The sequence below is a fragment of the Coturnix japonica genome, chromosome 10, assembly GCF_054131305.1.
Source record: "Coturnix japonica strain WE chromosome 10, WE-NBRP24, whole genome shotgun sequence".
In the NCBI taxonomy this organism is placed as follows: Eukaryota; Metazoa; Chordata; class Aves; order Galliformes; family Phasianidae; genus Coturnix; species Coturnix japonica.
In genome coordinates this window covers 10734581-10756241 of record NC_140672.1, presented here as the reverse complement: position 1 = coordinate 10756241, position 21661 = coordinate 10734581, and the positions used below count along the sequence as shown (strand labels likewise).

The 21661-nt window shown below is 43.6% G+C and overlaps 1 protein-coding gene across 1 annotated transcript; it reads right to left on the bottom strand.

Annotated features, from left to right (window-relative positions):
• Positions 1-1536: 1536 nt before the first annotated feature.
• Positions 1537-19859, bottom strand: LOC146759311 (kinesin-like protein KIF20B). Its single transcript, XM_085510350.1, has 8 exons — positions 19247-19859; positions 18728-18808; positions 17850-17976; positions 13593-13772; positions 12987-13070; positions 11463-11609; positions 10619-10728; positions 1537-7601 (listed from the first exon to the last, which is right to left on the bottom strand). Exons 1-6 carry the CDS (start codon positions 19490-19492, stop codon positions 11551-11553), a joined length of 777 nt encoding a protein of 258 aa, XP_085366476.1. The 5' UTR covers positions 19493-19859; the 3' UTR covers positions 1537-7601; positions 10619-10728; positions 11463-11550.
• Between the last annotated feature and the right edge of the window lie 1802 nt (positions 19860-21661).

Here is a 21661-nt window from a genome sequence, read left to right as displayed (position 1 = left end):
CTGGGGAACTGCAAGGAGCACGAGCGGACACTGGAGAGCTCTGGACAGCACTTGTGGTGTTGGAGGACGTTCAGGAAGTACCCAGGTGGCACATATTAAGCTCATTCATTTCCTGTTCTCCAGCATCTCACGCAAGGTATTAAATGACCCACTTTTTTCACGGGGGAGACTTTCCCCTTGGGGCTGACTTCCCCCCCACCCCAGCGCTGCTCAGCTCTCCCCTGGCTCTATGTTGATGCATTCCCACCTGATGCTGTCACTCAGTGACACACTGGCCACCAACAGACTCACTGTGGGTCCTGAGGATGGCTGGGGGTGGCACCACTGCACGTCGCACGAGGGGAAACAGAGGCAACAAGGTGAGCCAAGCGCTGCAGGGCAGAAGTTTGGCAGGATGTCACAGCGGGCACGGGGATGGCTTTTGCTCTGAGTGCTGCTGAGTCAAAGCCAAGCGTTTCTTTCCTGGAATGAAAGGCTTTTTGTCAAACTCAAAGTGTCCTCATTTCCCCCCTCATCTTCCACTTCTCCCTCTCCTTTCCTCCCCCTCCAGCTTCTGGGGGCAGACAGCTGAGGGGGTCCCACTCTGCAACCCTTTAGCCCCTTTTCTTACCCCAAATGGGGACAGGAGCAAAGGCCTCCCATGCCCCTCCCACACTTCCCAAGCTTCTGCTTTTTGCTGCCTTTTTAGCCCCAAATGAGTCACTCGGGGATTTTTTTTTTGGGGGGGGGGGGGGCTATTTCTTCACTGAGCAAGTAGAGGGGGTCTCCTATGTGATGCTGAGGGGTTGGATGCACATGGGTGCTGCAGCAGCCCCCAGTCCTGCTGCTGTCCCTATTATCCCTTATTTACAGGTGATTCCATACGGGTGGACCCCAGCCAAGCTGAGGACAGGGGACAGACCCTAGAAACTGGTTCTCATCAGCAGAGTGATGCTGGGTACTCAGGACAATCCCCAGGCCTACAAGGCGGGGAGACACCAGTGGCTCTGTCCCTATTTGTCCTAAAGAGTCACCAGGAAGAGGATGGAACAAGGCATCAAGCTAGGGATCAATTCTAGGGATGGCAGCGGTGGGGGGTAAAGGGACAGCAATGAACTGAGACCCACCAGCAGCCAGGGCACAGCAACATGGTGGCAGTAATGTCCCCAAAGCCCTGGGGGCTCTGGAAAACCCAGCACAGTCATTCAGTGCTGTGCCTCAAAACTCCTGTGTGTTCCGGTAAGGAAAGAGTCCATGGCACACGCATGAGACCAGCCACACACAGCACTTCCCTTGAGTGGGGATGAGTCATCCTCAGCCTTCATCCCCAGCCCAGTAACACTGCACAGCACTGCACTCTTCCTTCCGGGGCCTCCACAAGACCTGAGTTTGGGTTGCGGAAAAGCAGGAATTGTCCCTGCATCCCAGTGGCATCCCGCTGCATCATGTCAGTGCTCCCACAGCCCAGGGCTACTGAGCAGTGCTGCATCCAAAAAGCCATAGCCAAATGAATGCATTTCATCCTGACTTGCGGAATAAAACTCTATAATCCAGAGATGGGTTATAAAGCAGGTATGTTTATTCCAGTGCCGGGTGCAAGGGGGATAGCTCCACCAAACTTGCACACCAACTTGTAAAATCGTGACACAGATATAGGTACATCTAATACATAGTCAATGATTTCTCAGAATTCTAATACATAGTCAGTAGTTCTCGGAATTCTGATACATATTCAGTAGGTCTTTAGCATGAAGACCCCCTCTTGTTCTTATCTGGGGGATGAAACTCCTCTTCTGGTAGTTTACAAGTAGTTATTCTCCTCCTTGCCTGATGTCGTCCGTGAGGTCTCACTCCTTAGCTGCATCCTCTTTGCTCTCCTATGCCCCCTGTTTCTTTTACTTGTAAAATTTAACTATCCTTTACTTGTTTCTATAAACTAGCTTTAAGTTTCCCTCTTTTAGTCCCCCTTTATTCCATATTCCAACAGAGCATCAGTTTCCTGCTTCACTGTACAATCCCCACTTGGTATGTTATTCCTTATTTTGCATGGCAGAGTTCCTTCTTATTTCCCCTGATGGAGGTGGGACCTTCCTCCGTCAGCTCCACCAAAGAGCTCCCTGGCTCCAAGGAGCTTTGAAACCTCCCCAGCCACTGCATTGACAAGGAGGGAAGGTTTGGACCTGGCTGCTCTTCACGCAACCTGTGAAACCCCACTTATTGTATGCCATAGAGAGGCTATGTGAAAGCAGGGGGAAGGCAGCCTTGTTCCCAATTCAGTCAATAGCCATTTCAGCACAGACCACAGTGGGATAAGGACATGGGTCACTGCAGTTAAATTCTTCTTTCCTTTTTGAAGGTTGGGCTGCAATTTATTTAACAAGGAGAACCAGAGAAAGAAGCAGAAGAGGCAGGACAGCAGCAGAAGAATCAGGGCAAGCTGGAAAGGGACGAGGAAAGCAGAGATGCTCTTATCTAACTACATGTCTACAAGACGAACTGCAAATGCAAGCAGTAGGAAAGGCTCCAAGGAAGTGACGGGGGAGTAAGACGGGAAGCAGTTTGTTTTCCCCAACCAAAATCAAACCCCGTGCATTTAGTACAGATGTTTTCAGAGTATCTTGTAGAAAAGGAACCACTCCTTTTCCCTAGCAACAACAAAGATGCAACATGGGGAGGTGTAACCCCAGGCTGACTGGTTCCAAACCTGAACGTGACACGGGGAAAAGAACTGCAGGCTATAAATTAGGCTAAGTGATAACGAGATAAAATTCAGAGATTAAGAGAAATGAAAAAAACAGCATAAGTAAAAAACAACAACAACAAAATAACAATTCAACAACAACTGAAACAAACAAAGGAATACAGATCAAACAAAGGATAAGGAAAAGAATGCACTCCCATGGTGATGCAGAGATGACAACAGAGCCAGAAAAAGGCTAAGATATCACCAACAATACAAGGGAAGAGGAATAGGTAGCTACAGGGCATGCTGCTACCTCCACCAGAGAAGGTAAGGCTAAATACTGGGAAATGAATCTCAGAAGTGACAAGAGGAAAAGAAAAAGAAAAGAGAGAAAGAAAGAAAGAAAAAAAAAAAACAGACTGGAAGGAGAGGAACACAGGCAGGAAACATAAAGTAGCAGGACACAAGCACTGGCAGGAGACACGAACTGACCGGAGGCATACACTGGCAGGTAACAAACACAAACAAAAAAAAAAAGAAAAAATAAAATAAAAAAAACACAACAGTACGGAAAAACAATAAGCAACAACACTAAGAAAAATCAATGAGGAAAAACTCTGAGGAAATGTACGAAGGGAAAGCACTAGGGAAAAGTAGTATCAAAGACAGAATGCAGACATGCAAACAGAGTCTCGAGGACACAAAAAGTAATACATCCATGCCAGGGAGGAGGAATGGGTAGCTACAGGGCATGCTGCTGCCTCAACCAGAGATGCTACATCAGGGTGACAAGCCCAGATTGGGTCTCCGGATGACATTTAGAACAAAACATATCTTTGTAGGAATGCAAAGCATCTGCAGTCATGCCAAGAAGGAGGTAAGGGATGGATTTAAGCAGCCATGAGAGTAAACAGAGAAGTATTATAAGACAGAAAGAAAAAACACACTGGCAGGAGACAAACACGCAATAGCAGGAAACACATACTGGCAGGAGACAGAATGGCAGGACACACAAAGAGGAAACGAAAGAAAAACAATATCAAAAATCACTAAGGAAAATAAAGGAACAGGAAAGACAAAGAGGCAACAATAATGAAACAAGGACCATGGAAAGTAAAGTAAAAGGAGCACTATAAAAAATCAAACAGGGGAAAACGAAACATGGAAGGAAAACAGAGCAAAGCAAAAAAAGGTCTAGAAATGCAAGAGTAAAGCAAATCACCTGAACACAAGATCATGTCAAAGCAAAGAGTCCATATCAAAGAAACAATAAAAAAGCTCACCAGTGCTGAGCACTGGAAAGAAACAAAGAACACTCAAAAACAAGGGCAGGTAAAGATTCAAAAGAAAAACTAAAGAGCAAAGATAAAACAAAAAAGAGAAATGAAAGCTGAAGAACTAAGAAGCCAAGGTAAAGAAAGCAAAATGGCTTGAAATACTGAGTAACAAAAAGGAATACCGCATAGTGAAGGATAAAAGAATGCCAAGACTGGAAAAGGAAAAAAAAATAAAGGAATCCACAGATATGAAAAAAAAAAACCAAAACTCAAAAGCAATCCATGGCAACATAGACGGAGCAGCAAAGCAAGACATGAAAAATAAAAAGGGCAAAAGGCAACGGTAAAGGCAATGGCAAAACAAAATGGCATAGGACACAAGGCAAAGGCAAAGGCAAAAGCAAAAGCAAACTGCCAAAGGCAAAGGCAACAGGCAAATGCAACAGGCCAAAGCAAATGGCAGAGGGAAAAGACAAAATGCAACGGCAAAGCTATAAGGCAAGGGCAAAAGAAAAAGGCAACGGGCAAACGGAAGGTCAAAAGCCAAGGGCTGAGGCAAAAGGCAAAGGGAAAATACAAAACACAAGGGCAGATGCACCCACCAAGGCCAACGGGAAAATGTAATATGTATGCAAAAGGCAAAGACAAATGTAAAATGCAATAGGTAAAAGGCAATAAACAAAAGGAAAATGGTACGTGGCATAGATCAAAAGGCCAAGGCAATAGGGAAATGAAAAAGGAAAATTGAAAGAGTAAAGGAAAAGGCAAATTGCATACGACAGAAGGCAACGGGAAATGACAAAATAAAAACTGAAAATGCAAAGACAACAGGTAAAAGCTAATGGAAAGAGCAAAAGACAAAGCATAAAGGAAAAGGCGAAAGGCAAAAGAAAAATGCACAGACAAAAGGTAAGTGGCAGATTCCAAAAGGCAAAGGCAAAAGCTAAGTGGGACAGTTAGTACAAAAGGCAAAGGCAAAAGGGAACTGAAAATGGCAAAATGACAAAGCAAAGGAAATAGGCAAATGGCACAGGAGAGAAGGCAAAGGCAAAAGCCAAAAGGAAAACTGAAAATGCAAAGGCAACTTGTCAATGCAAATGGCTATGGCTAAAGACAGTGCATAACAACAAAGGCAAAAGAAAAAGCAAAAGGCAAAGGCAAAAGGAAAATTGCAGAGGACAAAAGACAAAGGCAAAAGGGAAATGCAAAAGGTAAAGTGAAAAAGCTAATGCCAAAGGTAAAGGAAAACGGCAAATGACATAGGACAAAAGGAAAACACCAAAAGCAAAATGCAAAATTCAAAGGCAAAGGGCAAAAGCAAATGGCAGTGCGAAAAGCAAAAACCTGAGGGCAAATTCAACAGAGGAAAGGCAAAAGGTAAGTGACATAGAAGAAAAGGCAAAGGTAAAAGGGGTATGCAAAAGGTATCATCAAAATCATTTTGATGGGGTGCTCAGAGACAAAGTGTAGTGGAGGGCTGTTAGAGTTAGGCTAGTACGGTTAGGTTGTGGGTGGACTTGATGATCCTTAATGCCTTTTCCAACCTGAGCAATTCTATGATTCTATGAGATTTAACACCACAGTCCTTGTGGCAGCTGTGATGGAACTTGCAGTGTCTCTGGCTTCCCCACAATCACTTTCTCCAGGCAGATTCTTAGGCCCTGCAACTTCTTGAAAACCAAGTACACACCTCTGTCCAGCTTCCGCACCAGCTCCTGCAGTGACATCTCTGACAGCTTGCTCCTCAAAGGAAAAACCAAGCAGGTGGTTGAGTCACCACCCCTGCATGTGTTTAAGAACCATTTGGATGTGGTGCTCAGGGACATGATTTGGCAGCAGGTTGTCAGGTTTAGGGTACGTTTGGTCAGGTTATGGTTGGACTTGACCATCTTTAAGGTCTTTTCCAACCTGAGCAATTCTATGACTCTATGATCCCTATCAAAGCTGACCTTCTGCAGTTTCTATAATCACTCTGCACTCTGCAAAATGTTACTCTCTGCATCCTTCTGCCTTCCAAGGCTAAGTACAGAAGCCTATCTGCCAACCAGTAGTCTTTGCTGGGCTGGTTGCTGAAATTACCCACCAACAATGAAGAGCCAAAAATACAAAGAGAAGTACATCAGCTGAATTAGTCACACTTTAGACTACCAGATGCTACTAAGATCTAAACTACCTGAGCCGCCACGGGAACACTTCTTCAAGCTACACTATCATCTACTGCAGCTAGGAATTATGCTCTGTGTTCCTAAGCCTATTTCTTCAGCTGATTGGAAAGAATGCTTTAATCACCAGCACAATATCAAGAGCTTGGTGTTCCAGTTACGTGTAGTAAAACTCGCTCTTAACAGAGACATCTTGAACTATTCTGGAAGCCACCCATTGGTTCCTGTCGTCAGGAAAGATCAAATGAAATCCAATAAGCCTGCACTCTCAGCCTGTGCTTTCAAGTCACATGACAGGATCCACTAAAGTGGGATGCGAGAATGACACGAGTCCTCCGGCAGTCAGAAGCTTCATTTTAAAAATAACCACATTTCTCTGAGGCTGTAACAGCAAGTGAAATGGGCTCCCCCCCACGCCCCTGCTCACACAAGTAACCTGCTGCTGGTCGGGGTCCTGATTGGCAGGGAGCTGCAAAAAGTGCTGCCCCACACCACTCCGAGGCTGCCTTCATCAGCACAGGGCAGCACTAAGCCCAGCACCAGGCAGGGCAACTTGCACAGCACGCACCAGGCTGTGGCTGGCTCAGCTTCCATGCCGCTGTGCCTGCAGTCCCACTGACCCCAGGCTGCAGCGGGCGCTGTGTCATCACAAGACTGAGTGACACAGAGGCATATTCCCTGTGGGCTCTGCCCCATAAATGCCATCACACAACCTGGTACTCTGAAGTTTACATGGGTTAATACCTTGGGAGCCCTCTCTTCAAAGAGCTAGTTCTACAAGTCTGAGTCCCACAAAGGGTGGGCGACGATGACAATCAGCAGTGTGGAAGATACCCTATCCTAAGCACGATCATTCCCCTAAGACGTTCAAATTAGTGCTGCACAACCCTACTTAATTTTCTGTATTCATCTCTGTATTGATCTCACGTGGGTCAAGATAACACAGTGAGCACCTGCAACGAGTCTAGACCGAGCAAAACTTTTGATGGAGGGAGCAAAGAGGTCAAGACAAGATGATGTAGTGCGATGCATTCAAAGCAGCTGGCCAAGCAAAAGCTATGTGCATGCATTTCCAAGCTGAGCACGCACCTGGAGTTGGGACACTATCACTCATTGTCAGAAAAGAATTCCTGAGTACCCTCCTAAAGAAAGCTATACACCGACATGACTGGAGTCTGTTTACATTAATTAGCCCTCTTTACATTTTGATATGCACCATTTACTACTCCAAAGTTGCACATCCCTTTGCCTTTCCATCTGAAGGGCTTTGAAAAAGTCTCTGAAATAGAAATTCCATGACTGCTGTAATACACTTGGGCAGGTACCTGGACTTCCATCCTGAGACATCCAATGCCTTTTACGGAAATAACGATTACTCAAGGACTTACCCCACTAAATTCACACTCAGTTTTACACCACTGGTTTTTAGTCTGATAGGTAGGAGGCAGCAAAAGGCAGCAAGAGGCAGCTATTCAGCAATCCCAGGAAGTCAGCTGGGCTCTAGGGAGACAAGAAGGGCAGTAAGGTGACAAACAACCATTGCCATTCATCCTTCTTCACAGATCTTAACATCTTTATTTCCTCCTCTCCTTCACACTCTCCCTTTGTCCAGAGGCCAGCAAGTCCTCTCTGATGGCCTGAACTGCTCAGCAAAATGGAAATCAGACAAACTGTTCTCTACTCTGGGAGAGTTCCAAATCTTTTAATCTGGGGCGAAACACGGGTGCTTCACAATATTTTTCCAACCCTTAAAACCACTATCATTCTTTATGTGTGTATTACCCATCTTTATGTTTATCAACAGTTCCTGAAGATCCTAGAGAAAAGAACCAAGAGACATTCCTCCTTATTTCTCCTATCTCCTGGCCACTACTTTGTGCTCCTCCATAACAATCAAACACTACTGGCATATTCATTATCCTTTCTATTCTTAAAATAACAAGTACTTCTACTTGAGGGTTTTGGTTTTTATCTTCATTTCCCCATGCAATTCATTTGAAAATTAGCGATGGACAATCCTCAAGCTTTTGAGAGGTTTGAGCTGGTTATGAGAAGCATCCAGAAGCTCAGAGGCTTAGCCAAAGCTAATCTGGGCATTTCCAAAGCACAAAGCTCCACACAGAGGCACAGAAACTAGGTGGCTCAGGACTCCTACCACCACTTGGCTCGCCCCTCTCAACACTGCTCCCTCACCAAACATCCAGGACTGGTTTTTATTACGTCCTTGCCAAAGAGAACACAAGATACTCAAGCACACCTTGTGCCATATATACTCCGCAAAGCTATAAACATGTTTTTAAGTCCTACAGGAAACAGAGAAACTTAAAACATATGCCTGAGGCCCCTGTTAAGCAGTAACTGTTTGCTGAATTTGGGCTCACAATAGGATTCCAACTTATCACATCCAAAGCCTTAACGTCCCTACCAAAAAGCATCTACTTCATCAAACACAGAAGGAGGAAGGTCGCAGCAACATACCACACACCAGCCATGCTCATAAGGACAGGTAACTCTTCTGTGACAGATTCATCAAAACCTTACTGGATTAGCCTTGCTATCACCTGCAACTAGTTCTAAACACTGTTTTGAGGGGTCAGTTCCCAAACTCTGCCAAAAGGCCACATACCATCATGAGATCAGGTACACCTGAGGCAACCACGCCACTAAGGCTCCTCTGCTAAACTGAAGCAGTCCCCAGTGATGGTTAAGAAAAAAATAAAAATAAAAAAATGCAGAGTTCCAAACACAAACACTTCTCTCAGTATCCCAACACCTCTGCCTTGTCCATCACTGGCCTGCAGGACTAAAGTCAAAGCAGTGCAAACCACAATCCCAGTGAAGTAGCTGGATGCTCTGTTTCATCTTCTCACAAGGTTAGCAGATCAGAGATCAACGAATGCAGGCTAAGCACAAGTTGCTCACAGAGAACAGGGGCTCTGCTATCACCAGCACCCGCTATACATCAAGAAGGAATGTGTGCTGTGGCATTCATTTTCCTTGACACAACTAGGAGTTCCCCATGACTGTCAGCACTGGAAGGAAAGCAGGCTGAAGAGAAAAACAAATAAATACAGACAGGACAGAAAAGCAGGGAGAACAAAGGACGGGGACTGATCTTGAACTAAATAAATTAGAGAACAGCCTCAAAAGGAATAATGGACAAGTCTGAAATGGTGATTGCTATAGAAAATTCCAGAGTATTCCTCTTGGTTTTTGTTGTTGTTGTTGCTGATTTTTTGTTTGTTTGTTTGTTTTTAAAAAGGACAACACGTAAAGAAATCAGGATGGATATGATTTGAAAACTCTTTTCAAGTGGCCTGGCATCTAAGGGCAAACTGAAGACTACACAGAACACCAATAGAAAAAGAGAGAACTAACAGCCTAGGGGGGTGCCACAGAGAAACTGGGAAGCGACCAAGTCTCTGCTCAGAGAACAACTGCTGGGTGAGGTAGAAAGCTGATGGTGATACCTTCTGCCAAGGAGGAGGAGAAGGATGAGGAAGGATGGCATCTGCAGCACAGGCACACACACCAGCGGTATAGCCTAGCTCAGAGCTACAATGCCAAAGTAATTAGAAGGTTTTATTTAACAGCTCTGTAAGGGACGATTCAACTACTTCAAGCTCCAGCAAGCTGCTAGTGACTGATAAACCAAGACTTCTCAGCGACCTCAAAAGCTGACAGCCTTTCAAAAAATAAACTGATTGTATGCTTTTTGAGATGGTTTGTTCAATCTACAGAAATTAATCCAGCAGGCAGCCCAATGGTCAAATTCTGTGCTGCCAGTAGAGCCTTTTCATGAGCATTAGGACCATCCCCGGTTACAGAGCTAGCACAGCACTGGCAGAAAATACAGTCACCTAGGAGAATAGAAAAAAAAAGAAGCAGCTTACCCTAACCTTATCTAACTCCTCTCCCAAATTTAGTAGCTATGAGTGCCATTAAAAATGCCATTAAAAAATTGGGGGAAAATTCATCAGGTAATTCCACGAAGGGCCACCCAAAAGCAAACAGCCTTTAAGCTGCAGCAGCTCAGGGCCAGGCCAGAAGTAAGAATTTTGTTTATATTGTTCATGACATAAGAAACTTTTGCCTGGTGGTAACAACAGTCCATTCCCATTGTGTCCCTCTGTGTTATGAATACTGCAATTGGCCTTCTGAAAGCCTCCTGGATGAATCCACCAAAAGCAAGGAAGCACCCTGCACTTACTCTGAAGACAGAAAGAAAGCAAGGTTCATGGAAACAGGCACACAAGGCTCGCAACCAGACACTGTGCTCCAAATCATGACAGAGATAGGACTACCACAGTGCCAGAACATGATTTACCACTAAAGGAAACATCCGGGAGCACATTCACAACTTCAGCTCAAGCTGTAACGGCTCAGCATGTTTAGCTTTCTTATCTTTCAGCTGGAAAACAAGATACTCCCAAACATCAGCCAGCAAGAACTTGGATGAGCCTGCCCTCTGGTTTTTACGATGACAGACATCATTACTGCCGCCTCTGACACCTTACCAGGAGATGCTTCCATTTATTAGCCTGGACTTGATTCCTTCCACCAGCAGCTGCTCCTAAACTGACCTCGATTCATACAGTGATGCCATCAACTTCTAGCATGAGCTGACCTGCCAGAGAGAAGAGAAAGCAGGATAGAAACAAACACTGACATAGTATGTTCTAAAATTCTTGAACAAGCACAAGAGACAAAACAGGAGATAAACGCATCCGCAGCAACACCCCAGTTCATAAAGAAATGGAAATCTAGCCTGGCCTCAGCAGCCCTTATATATTTCTTACACATTTGATGAAGCCGACTGCAGTTTGAACCAGGAGAATTCACAGTCTCTTGCAAATGTCACCATAAAGGAGAACATGACACAGCAAATTAAGGAAAAAAAAAAAAAAAAAAAAAAAAAGCAATACAAAGAAAAATAAAGAAAAAAGCAAGCCAAAGACCAGGGAATCTAAGTATAAAAAAACCCAGAAAAAAAAAAAAAACCCAGAAAAAACAACCACATACTATCTGTAGCAGCAGAAAGACTAGCACAATATTACAAAGGCAAGGAAAGAATGGCTCACCCACCTCTGAGGATGGAAGTGCACAGAACAAACTCCACAGAGGAGAAATCAACAGAAAAAAATCCCACCCAAGGGCAGTCAGCCCCCTGAAATGAGCTGTAAGAGAGGTGCAGCCAGGCTCCACCCCTTCAAGTCAAAAGAAGGAAAGACAAGAAAAAAATTATAAAAATAAATAAATGAATAAGACATAGAAAACACCAAATAGGAAAGAAAACCATAGCACTGCAACGCAAAAAAATATCACAGCACAGCAAAGCACAGATGACAAAAAAAAAACAACCTCCCTGACATGACATCTTGCCTCCTAAGCAGGTCACGGTGTCCCTCACTCAGGTGCAGAGCAGGAAGGAAGCTGAGACCCTGTTGGATCATTGCTGTGCACTCCCATCTAAAAGGTCCATATGCTCCTTGGGAAGCACAATGCCACCTGTGGAAAAGAGAAAGCAGGAACATGACATGCAGGTGGCTATCATCCAGCAGAAGGCCAGATCCTTCCATCTGTTATCCACTCCTCTTTTAGTCCTAACAAAGCTTTGAGAAAACAGAAACAGTAGAGCTTAGCAGAAGGTCTCAGGGAAACATCAGTAGAAACTGTCAGGAGGACAACTGGCATCGCGTGGACACAAACAGGCTGTTGGTGCAAGGAAGGAAATGGCACCTGAGCATTTCACCAGACAGGCTCCCTCCTCTCTGTCTTCCTGCAAAGATACAAGGATAAAAGCCTCATTTCCTCTGAGCAACAATTGGGAACAAATCAGAAAATTATTCATTCAAAGGCACTTCCAGGAGATATACAACAGAATCCTTCCCAGTTACACGAGCTTACGCTGTGGCCTTTGGGAAAAAAAGCTGCCTTTGTGGTCCTGGGTCCTGAGGGCTCCTTTTCATCACCTGTTGGGCACAGCACGAGAGCTCTTCTTGTACAAATCTATGCCCTGTGAACCTTTCTCCATCCCAACACAAAGTCCAACCTAGAGCTGTGGTGCAGACACCGGATGCAGACCAGAGCAGTAAAACAACAGAAGAGGGGAAAAGCAGATACAGGTAAAACAACTTAAGAAGAGGAAAAGAGCAGAAAAGAAGAAAGGATAAAGGTAAGAAAGAAGGACAGAAGATCGAAAGTGCAATAGATGAAAGGACTGGACATGAGCAGGAAAGGAGCAGATGCAGAGCTACATCAAGGTGTGGCTTCACTCTGTCCCTGTCCACCACTGGCGACATCCCCCACTGACAAGGATGCTGCTGCCCCAGCAGCTGATGGGTTGTGTCCTGGGGCTGTGTTCCATGCAGAGCCTCTAAAGCCTGCTACAGAACCCCAGTTCCCTGCCACTTCTTTGGAAATACTGTCATTTCTATTACTCATTGCTTTGTTTGATAAGCTATTAAATGCTTTGTGTTCCCTCTGCTACATCTCTGCTTGCAGTCATTTGCACAGTGTCAAAGGTAGGATGGGGCACCACAGATGGCAGTGTTCCACAGCTGCCACCAGCAGCCCCAGCTAGCTCCTCCACACCTGAGGTGTGAGTGGCTGTGAGGGGAATGTCTCTGTGGAAGTGCAGCTCATTCCTCCCCTCTGATGGGGGCAGAAGGCATGAGACAAAAGAGGAAGGCAGAAAGCATCTGCATTTCCCTCATGGCTCTTTTTTTCTGTGTTACTGCAGGAAATTAACTGAGCCACTGTGCCTCTCTGTTATGGCTAGCTCTACAGCTCTGCCACTGTCTTTATACTCAGGTGTTCCTGTGTGTAATGCTCCACACTTGGACCCTGCAGAGCCCAAAGGCCTCCTTGGCTGCTGTTACTCACCTGGAGATTGAGGGTGCTGGGTCTCCACTCTGTACCTGCTTCCAGGTGTCACTTGCAAGACACTGCGAGTCCACCTGGTTGGAACTGAAGTCAATGAACACAAATGTGAAAGAAATAGGAATGGATTCTTTCATTTCACAGGCTTTAATCTTCATTGAAAGATGTTCTGCTGTGGAGCACAGCTGGAAGCACTTCATATGTGCAAAAAAGGGGGAGAGCCTGGTTGCTGCCCTCCCTAATCTCATGTTAGAGCTGGCTGTCTAAGAGAAAGAGTCTCTATTTGGAGATCTGCTCCATAGCAACATTTTGTGAATCCTGTTCTTCAGAAAAGTGTATTTGGGATTTTTTGTTTAGATTTGTGTTGGGTTTTTTTTTCAGAAATTCCTTTTTTTGGATACTAGCTCGAGTCCTTCACCATTCTTTGGAAAATTAAAACAGAGTAAAGCAGCTGTATCAGCTCCTGCCTTCCACTACAGTTACCATTTGAGGTTATGGTTAACGGTTGAACTGGAGAGTCTGAGTGCTGCCACAAGGCCCTGGCTGTGCCAGGCCCCTTTCCAGCCTGGGCCCCAAAGCAGCCCCGACTGTGCTGGGTTCCCCTCTCACCTGGGCCCTGCAGTGGCCTCAACTGTGCTGGGTCCCTCTCCAGTCTGGGCCCTGAGCTGGCCCCAGCTGTGCCTGGTCCTCCTCCATCCTGGGCCCCAAGGCCCTGCCTCTGCCTGCTCCCCCTCTGCTCTGGGCCCTGAGCTGGCCCTAACTGTGCCAGGCCCCCCTCTGGCACAGGCCCTGCCTCAAGCCCCGCCCCCTGTGGGCAGCACTGCTAGTGCCTGGTTTTTTGCTCTCTTAGCTCTACTTTCCCTGTTCTCTTCACAAATGCATTCAGATCCCCCAGGATGACGTGCACTGACACTGCTGCATTCTTCCTGAACAAACTTTCTGGACAGCTCAGCTTTTTCTACAGAGCAGCGTGCCTTTGGAAGTGCTTGGAGGATGTAAACTAACAGCAAGAGAACACTGAGCTCTTTTGGGTCTTTCTAGGAATGGCAAAGAGACAGGAGAGTGTGCCCAGCCTCGTGTGGTTGCTTGTATGCAGAAATCCCTGTCATGGTTGTCATCATCTGTGGTGTTCTGCTTTAAGGCACGAGTGTGTGACAAGAAGCCTACAGTTACCAATTTAGAGGAGGTAATTAATTGTAACAGTTCCCCTTTCTTCTTCCCTCTACACTTGGGTTATGGAGTTCTCCTTTGCGATGTGCCAGTGTAATACCTCTGAGCCACAGCACTGCTGCGTTTAGCAAAGCTCATGGCAACAGGCTTTGGACAACCTCAGAGCTACGTAGATGATGATAAGATATCCGATGATAAGAGAGAGAAAATGAATAAGATACAAGGTAAGTGTTGTTTATTCCTTCTAGTCAGCACGCCATCCCTAAATCTTCCATGCTATGACTTTTATCTTGAGAGTGATGATCCCTTAACCTCACACCTTCAGCACAACACATTCTGTGGAGATTCCCACCAGTGACAAAGTATTAGTGCCGCTTTTCTGCCTATTTCTTATTTGTCTTTATTTTCTGGAATATGGGGATTTCTTTCATTGCCCACAAACACTGCCCAGTTCAGGAGGAAACAGGGACGAGAGTCATGAGCAAGGGCAGAATGGTTTCTCTGTTACTGAATGGAATGACAGTGTTTTCTGCATGTGGACTTGCCATAGTGCTTCTTACAAGGCCTAACAGTGGGATGAAATGTGCCCGGAAGCAGGTGTGTTTTTTAGGAAGGCAAAAGAGAAATGCAAATAATGCTAAGGGCGGCAACGAAGATGATCAGAGGGCTGGAGCACCTTTCCTACGAGGACAGGTTGAGGGAACTGGGCTTGTTTTGCTTGGAGAAAAGAAGGCTTCAGGGAGACCTCACTGCGGCCTTGTAGTATTTGAAGGGAGCATATGAACAGGAGGGCCTCCTTTCTGCAGCTCAGCTCTGTTTTGGGGCTGCAGGAGGGACGTTGGCTATGGGAAAGACGACCTGGCTGGTGACAAGAAGGCAGCAGAATGACTTTTGGGGTCCCTGCCCTTCCACTGGGGGAGGGCAGGGCCTGAGATCCCCACATCCTCCTGCCATAGCCAGGGATGGGGGTACGTCACACCCAGCACTTCCCTTTTGGACAGGCCAACCATTATCTAAGGGGAAGAAGCCATGCTGAGCCAGCAGGAAGGTTTGAAACAAGTGAGAGCCCTGGGATGATGGTCAGCAAGAGACTGCCCACCTCCAGTTGGTTGCCTGTGCCGTGGAAAGGAGCTGGAAGCCACTTTACCTTTCCTGCCCTTGGAAAGAGGTGGCAAAATCTCATTTTTTTTTGGCTTCCGTGCCCCAGAGAAGCTCCCGGAGGACTTGCGGTGTATCAGGGGCGGCAGTTTGGGGACCAATTCCATTTGAAACCTGTAAGGGAGGAGAGGGCAGTGAGCGGCGTGACACAGTGCAACAGCAATCCTTGCTGCTCTCTCTGCTTGTTTGCTCACAGGCACGTTTTCATGCTGCATGAAGGCTTTCTAAAGCTGTTAGCAGGGTCACTTGGGATAGGAGGAGGGGAAACAGTTTCAGGCAGAAAGAGGGAAGATTGGCTTTGGATGGTGTCACGGGTTACTTAGATTTACCTATGCCTGTGACAGGGGAAGCCACCCCGTGGGCCCCCCCCCCCGGGGCCCGGAAAGGAGGGGGAAAAGGGGAATGGGATAAAACAGCGGCAATCTAAGGAGGAAAAACTTACTTTACTAAATATGATATCGAAATACAAGATAACACAATATAATATAATTGAGGCCAACAAATCGAACGAAACAGAGATATGTTGCAATATGTATGAGCTAATTATCCGTATTATAAAGGTACACGCAGCCAAGGAATAAATGAGATTCGCTGATCATATGTCAATGACAGGTGTGGTCGTCTGCTTTTCTCCCGCCGTTCTGCAACAAACACCTATATACAAATTTAAGAACACAACGGAGTAACTGTTACTGTTTATTAACAACCAGTTTTAATACTACGATAAAAGTATGTCCTGAGAAAGGGGAACAAACACGCTTCTTCAAGGTTTTTTAGCTGTTCTGGATCTCAGCCGTCGCTTGATGATCAGATGATCACTTTCCTTCTTTTGTTCCTCAGATTCCTGAAGAAAACATTTCAAAAGTTACTCATCTTTTCACACAAGACTGATAAGCTCTTCTTGACACACGCAAACATATTTCTTCCCCTAAATGGATTTCAGAATGGCATTTGCTTATTATATTTTATTCAGAAAACTATGGGATACCGAGATCATTTTAATGCAGCTTAATCACAAGGAACAAATATGGAGAATGTACAAAATCCTGTTTATCTTAAAAAAGCACACACATCTGAGGAAAGCCTGAAGGCAGCTTTCATTTTGAAATACTTGTTTTCAAAAGAGTATTATAATACTTGTTTTGTGAAACATGAAGCGTTCAGAAAACATTTTTAGCCTCAATCCCTGTAGCTATGACTTGCCCAGAATTTCAGTTCTCGGTTCAGTTCCATGTTCTCAGAACTACAGTGAGAGAAGAAATTGTCTCATCTTCTTCATCCTCTAACAAAAAAAATATAACATTTTGGTTTCTGCCCCTATCATTCGTCAAATCATCAAAAAATTCAGAGGGATATTACAGTATGGGCAAATGATCACTTTGCTGAACAGAAAAAGGACTCTAATATAATTAAAAGATGCAGTTCCAACAGAGCAAGAATGTTCTTAGCACAATAGCTGCCGACAGAGTCATGAAACTGGCACATCAGATCCTTTGCAAGTTGGCTTAGACAGGAGATCATAGTTTAAGCATACCTAAAAAGCTGTCTAAGTTGTGCTCTAGAAAAGCGTGTAGTAGAATAATCCCACTCCGACACACTGAAATTATCTATGATTCCAAATTAGAAGACATCTCCGTGATTGCTACATCACGTACTTAGTAAACTGTAAGCCAGCCAAACACAGAGATCTTTGAGGACAAAATAAAACAGAACAGCAGGAAGACCAACAAGAATGACTTGGTAGAATACAGAAATACCTCAGTACTTTCAACCTCCTCCTGCAAATAGATGAAACCTCCAGTCTGTTTGGACTCCTTAGTAGTTTATTTTAAGCCAAGACTACAGTATAATCGCTTACCGAAGAAGCAGGTATATCTAGAGGGCCAGAAACGACAGTGGAATACAGCTTCCTTTTGGATCGTTTTGGCTTGGTCTCTCCTTCTTCGAGACTTTCAGGTTCGTTTGATTTAGGAGAACTTACTGCTGACATCAGCTTCTTGGCTAGAAGAAATTTTTTTTGATACGTAAACCAATCAACTTACTGGTTTTGTGAGTCTTTAAATCAATGAATGCAAAAAAAGCTTCGTAACAAACTTGGTTTATAAATGACACGTAAAATTTAAGTGAAAATACTCAGAAATTGTATTTGTTCATCGAGGTTCTTTATTGCTTCTATAGCTGAAACTGTTTATAGGTTCAGGTACGGCAGATTAAAGCACGCATTAAAATGGAGTATGAAAGACAATCATGGCTCAGAAGACACTGGAAGTCAGAAACTTCAGCAGGAGTTAAACAACAGGCCTAACTTTCGTGCTGACAGAAGCACAAGACAGAACCAACTTTCTCTGTATACTTGTAGGTTTTCACAAATGTAATAATGAATCTCTGAAGAGACGAATAAATGCATTTACTTCATAAATCAAAGGACAACTTAACATGGCAGACAAGTCTAAGAACACATACATTAATAGCCTACAGCAGAAACAAGCCATTCTACAATGTCTAGAAAACATGGAATAAAACTTATTCTACACCAACCTTTAGAGTGTATAATAGAAGGAGAGCTTTGAATAAAATCTCCAACTTTTTGCAGTGTTTCATCCTTCTTTTTAGTCAGTCTTGAAGCATGTACTCGCTTTCTCAGGAAGTAGTCTTTTCCAGATTTCTGTTCAACAGAGATGTGAACATGTGAAACAAGAGCATTGTTTAAACTTCATTTTAGTTCAACGTTATTTTAAGTTGACATTTTGAGCTTTACTACTGACACCTCTGTTCATTATGCTGATGATACCACAATGGCAAGTAATGTAGACAATTTTATACCCTTTAGGGAGTTGTCAAAATCTCAGCTATTTCAAGGCATACGTTTCTTAAAGTTTCTTAATAAGGCAGTAGTTTCTTTAAAAGTAGCTCCCAAGCTGTGGAGTAGTTTCTTACATAAGCTGTTCTAATTAACTAAAATAAACAAACATACAAAACAGAAGACAACAGATGGGAAAAATCTACTACTCATACTCTGACCATGCCAAGGATACTGCTATCACATGTGAGCATCTGTTTTTAATAACTGCCATGCATATTAATGATATGAACCTTAGTTTAATACAAGGGCTTCACTTACAAAAGCACACGATAATACACTAAAGCTTCTCTTCCCAACTATTCAGTGTGCAATATCCTTCCCTCCAAATCATTACACAGTACAGCCATTACACGCTCTGGGGACAGACTGACTTGCCCTTTGGTTAGCTTATGGAATTTAATAGGAAGAGCTCAGAAGCATGTAAGATTCCCATTCAGGTATACACATAAGGATAAGACACTGCTTCTTTCCTGTTACAGGATCAATTAATTAATAATTAATTAACAATTACAGGAAGTGCCAAGCTAGCTTCAAAACTTGAACAAAAAACAACCATTTTCTCGTCACTTGCAGAGGGTGAATTAAAAGCCATGACAGATTTTGTATTTTTCGTGTTCTCTTTTTTCACCAAATCCTGGGAAAATAAGACACGTTTCAGCCATGATTCTTTTGGAAAGAACAATTGATGTCACAAAAGTGAACACTTTAAACACTTTTGCTAATAGTAGGGAAGTATCTGCTAGTGGTAACTATTCCACTGTAAATCAAATAATAAATAAGCATTCAATTATAAAAACAGGACATTAAGATATCAGTATTAGACATCTCATGATGTCTAAAAAGCTGATTTATGTCTACAGGTTTCAAAGAAAATACACAATGGAGTTAAGAGAATTTCCCTTCTCTTAAACCATTATCACTGAGCTTGGCTATTAGTTTTGTTCATTAAAGCAGTTCATTGATTAAATTCTTCAACTACTTTACTGAGGTAGAAATAGCATTTTTTTAATGCTTGAATGAGAATGGTAAAAAGGCACCAGATATTTTGTTTTCTGTTGGGTCTAGGTCATACCTCATCCATGTCATCACTTCTTTTCTTTTTTGCCTTAGGCATTTTCACTCCTAAAGGTATCATGCTGCCGTGCTGCTTTATCTCCATCTTATCAGGTTGCAGAGGTGTCAGTGGGAATTCCAGCTCCGGTTTTGGGAACCGACTAGTTTTGCCATTTTCTGCGGACACTCCAGAAGAGTCGAGGACAGTTTCCAAATGCTCCTGATAGCACAGAAGAATTTTAAGTGCAAGTGTTAAGGTAGCCATGAGATTAAAAAGTTATAAAGCATCTGGAAAAGGATATGTAAGCATTCGATTTTCCTGCTGTAAGAACACTTGTAGGAAGACACAGAAGGAGTCTATTTCAGTTACAGCAGAGTTTTACCCCTCTTTCCTAGAACTTGTTACATTTAAAATTATTTCCAATCTATGATCCCAAAAAAAGTTCTCCATGTTAAACTGAGCCTGATACTTTACAAGTCATTTTTTCTCAAGGGCACAGACAACTACACTTTTTTTTTAATAGAGAATGGTGGTAGAACTGACACGATTTTCTTCATCTCAACTCTGCTGTGTCAGAACTGGGCAGGAAAAGGAGCATTTGATTCAAGTGTTCGATTAACTTCCAGCTTAATCTTAGGGAATTTGCCCTTCCTCTTCTACACTAGAGATGTTATTTACATAAGTAAGGTCCAGCTGGCAAGGTGCAAGCCCAGTACAAGTCATTAAAGAACTCCATTGCTATCTTTTCCCTGGAGAGAATACAGGCATTCAAGCAATGACACCGTACTTAAGCTGAAGGCTATCATGTACCTGCTCATGGTCAAATGGCAGCAAATGCACAGCTAAGTGACAGGGAAATGTCAGTATGCATTTCCCCAGCAGCACTTACTGTCCACAATCCACCCAATCCTGTTTTTCTCAACAGGAACAACAAAGTCAGAACTGAGATCACCTGGACTCCTCCTTCTCTATGGCAGGAATTCAGCTAGCATATCAAAAATGAGTTCAGATGCTGGTTGAACACATGGAAGACAGGCTGCTGGGGACATCAGAAAATGGGAGATGGCTGCTTCTACTGCTGCTAGTAACTAGCAAACTCCAGTGTCCCAAACACAGACTAGCAGCTTTTACTACTTACACTGTTCCGACCCCCTGAGGGGAGTCTTCTTCCTCTCAAAAAGTTACCAAAGATTGTAGAAAGACAAAAAGTAGTCAGAGCCACTTTATCAGGCTCTGCTAAGAATCTGAATGGAGTATCACCACCCACTGTATTTCCAAGAATTAAGTTGGTTAATAAATACTTTGTTTTTAAAATATATGTAACTGCTATTTTATGAAAGTTAGCAATTAAAAACTTATATAGGAATGATTAACATCATCTGCTAACAAAACAATATCCAGAAATCCTGCAGAGGAAGAAAATAAGTTCAATTTGCTGTGCCCGTTTCAGTGGCTCCATGAATTTTTTCCAAGTAACTTATCTAATCATGAGCCACTTCATAAGCATTAACATGAGGAGAGTTTTCAACAGCACCTGACAAAAATTCATCACACAATTGTTTCAACAGCTTTTATTCCTATCAAAGGCTATAAAAACAGGTGATCTGATCACCTTGAAAGGGATAAATAAATTAAAACTTGGGAATTGTTTAGAGAACATGAGATCTTTTCCTACTCATTCCTTATCAAAAGCAATACAATCACAACATTTTCAGATCTGAAGTTTCATACTAACCTCAGATTCATTTAATGAAGTGAGGCTCCTAGTACATCGACGTGACAAATAATTGTCTTCAGCTTTGCATCTTAATGGAATACTTTCTCCAGTTTTAGTTTTGCTTTGTTGTTTCCTAGGCTGTAAATATTTAAAAGGAGTAAAGATTAGGCTATGCATTAGACCTCCAAAATATCTCGAGTTTTCTAAAGTTACAGTGTAAAACCTCAAGCTCAGACGCCACATGAACACGTAAGCTGAAACACAGCACAAGTGTGGGAAGGTAGTAACATCTATTCATTGTGTGATCTTCAGATACACCCTACTGGGTCTCACTAACAGTCTCAGGCAGTATTCTGCCTCCAAAAGAGAGAAAGCGAGACATTATTTAGGGACAAAATCTGTAACGCTGGTCGTTTTGTCATCCATTCCCCCCATACTCTGCACGCTCACAGCTGCTATGTTAGAACACCAAAGGCTAAACCTCTGCCTAATCTTCAGCATCCACATACGAATACATGGAAAACTGCATGGAAAAGTTCCATAATGTACACAGAGAGATGGTGTTCTAGTAAATAAAATATTTTTGAGAAGATGAGAGCTCATGTTTGAGTGGAAGACAAAAAGAACCAACAAGTACTCATCACTGAATATGTAGTTAAAGGACTATATGCTAAGAAAAATGATTCCAGCTCCAGTATCTCCTAGGAAAGCAGAAG